The 1,369-nt window shown below is 69.2% G+C and overlaps 1 protein-coding gene across 1 annotated transcript; it reads left to right on the top strand.

Moving 5' to 3' along the window:
• Positions 1-259: 259 nt before the first annotated feature.
• Positions 260-1,143, top strand: EMIHUDRAFT_216811 (hypothetical protein; the record flags this gene model as incomplete). Its single annotated transcript, XM_005761378.1, has 1 exon — positions 260-1,143. A coding segment is annotated over one exon (884 nt), but the record flags the coding sequence as incomplete, so codon positions are not given.
• Positions 1,144-1,369: the final 226 nt, after the last annotated feature.

Here is a 1,369-nt window from a genome sequence, read left to right as displayed (position 1 = left end):
ACGGGAGGGCCCAGACCTACCCTACCTACCCCGTCATGAGGGCCGCCCAAGCAAGAAGTACTACACACCGGGTGGTGTAGAAAAAACGAAGCGCAGAGAGAGAGAGCCCAACCCCCTCTCTCTTTTCTCCCAGTAAGCTAAAAGTACGTACGTAGCGCAGAGGGAATTCCTAGCACAACCGCCAGGCCTAGCGGCGGTCCTCCACTCACTTGGAGCAGTGCGCATTTGCTCCTTGCGGCCGCCCGGGGCCTTACCCGCCATGCTCACCGTTCCGCGGAGAAACCCGCAGCGTGCTTGCAACGCGCTGCCGATGCTCCTGCTTCCGCTGCTTCTGCTCCTGTACGACTGGCGTTCGGTTTCGGCTTCGCTCGGCTTCTCCGACGATGCGCTGTCGCAAGCCGGGCATGAGCAGGGCTGGTCGCTGCCGGACGAGGCACAGCAGGAGCTCTCGCCAAGGTCAAGGCAGGAGCTCCCGCCACCGCAGCACCAGGATTCGTTTTCGTTCGAGCCTCAGGACGCTCACAGCATGCTTGCTCCTCGAGACTGCCGCCAGCTGAGCTACTGCCACCTCGCCTTTGGCCAAGGCCGCTGCGTGGACGGTCGCTGCTTGTGCAGAGAGGGGTTCAGCGGAGAGACGTGTGCTGAGGACGATCCAGCGGATCCGGAGCCGTCTCGAAGCTCTGGGCCGGACGGGAGCAGTGACGATGTCCACCGCAGTTTCCACATCCGCGGAGTGAGATCTGACGCCGCCTGTGCCGCAGCCTGCGACGCCGAGCCTGCGTGTGTGGGCTACGCGTTTGACGCGACCTATGAGGTGTGCGAGGCGTACGCATCCGAGAGGCTCGGACACCGGAGCGGCCGGGTAGGCTGGGGCGAGGCGACTCCTCCCGCCCGCCGCCCCGCTGCGGCGGTTGGCTGGGGCGAGGCTGCGGCTCCGACCGACTTGCGTCCCGTCGCGGCGGTTGGCTGGGGCGAGACCACACCCCCGACCGACCGCCGCCCTGCTGCGGCGGCTGGCTGGGGCGAGGACGCTGCAGCTCCGACCGACCGCCGCCCTGCTGCTGCAATTGGCTGGGGCGAGGAGGCCGCACCTCTCCCCACCTCCTCGTGGCAAGCGCAGCCAACAAACCTCGGCGGCTGGGAGTACCCTCCGCCGCCGTCGCCGCCGCCGTCGCCGCCCACGCCGCCTCTGCCGCCCGCGAGACCGCCGCCGCACCTGCCGCCGTCTCCTCCCCGTGGCCCGCCACCCTTGCCCTCGCCGCCCTCGCCCTCGCTGCCGCCGCCGCCGCCGCCAAGCCGCCCTCCCCCGCTGCCGCCCTGCGCCTGCAAGCCGTGGTGGAGCCGGCCAAACGTCTATGGCTTCGGCGGC

The sequence above is a fragment of the Emiliania huxleyi genome (assembly GCF_000372725.1).
Source record: "Emiliania huxleyi CCMP1516 unplaced genomic scaffold EMIHUscaffold_71, whole genome shotgun sequence".
In the NCBI taxonomy this organism is placed as follows: domain Eukaryota; phylum Haptophyta; order Isochrysidales; family Noelaerhabdaceae; genus Emiliania; species Emiliania huxleyi.
This window is presented reverse-complemented; position numbering and strand designations above follow the sequence as displayed.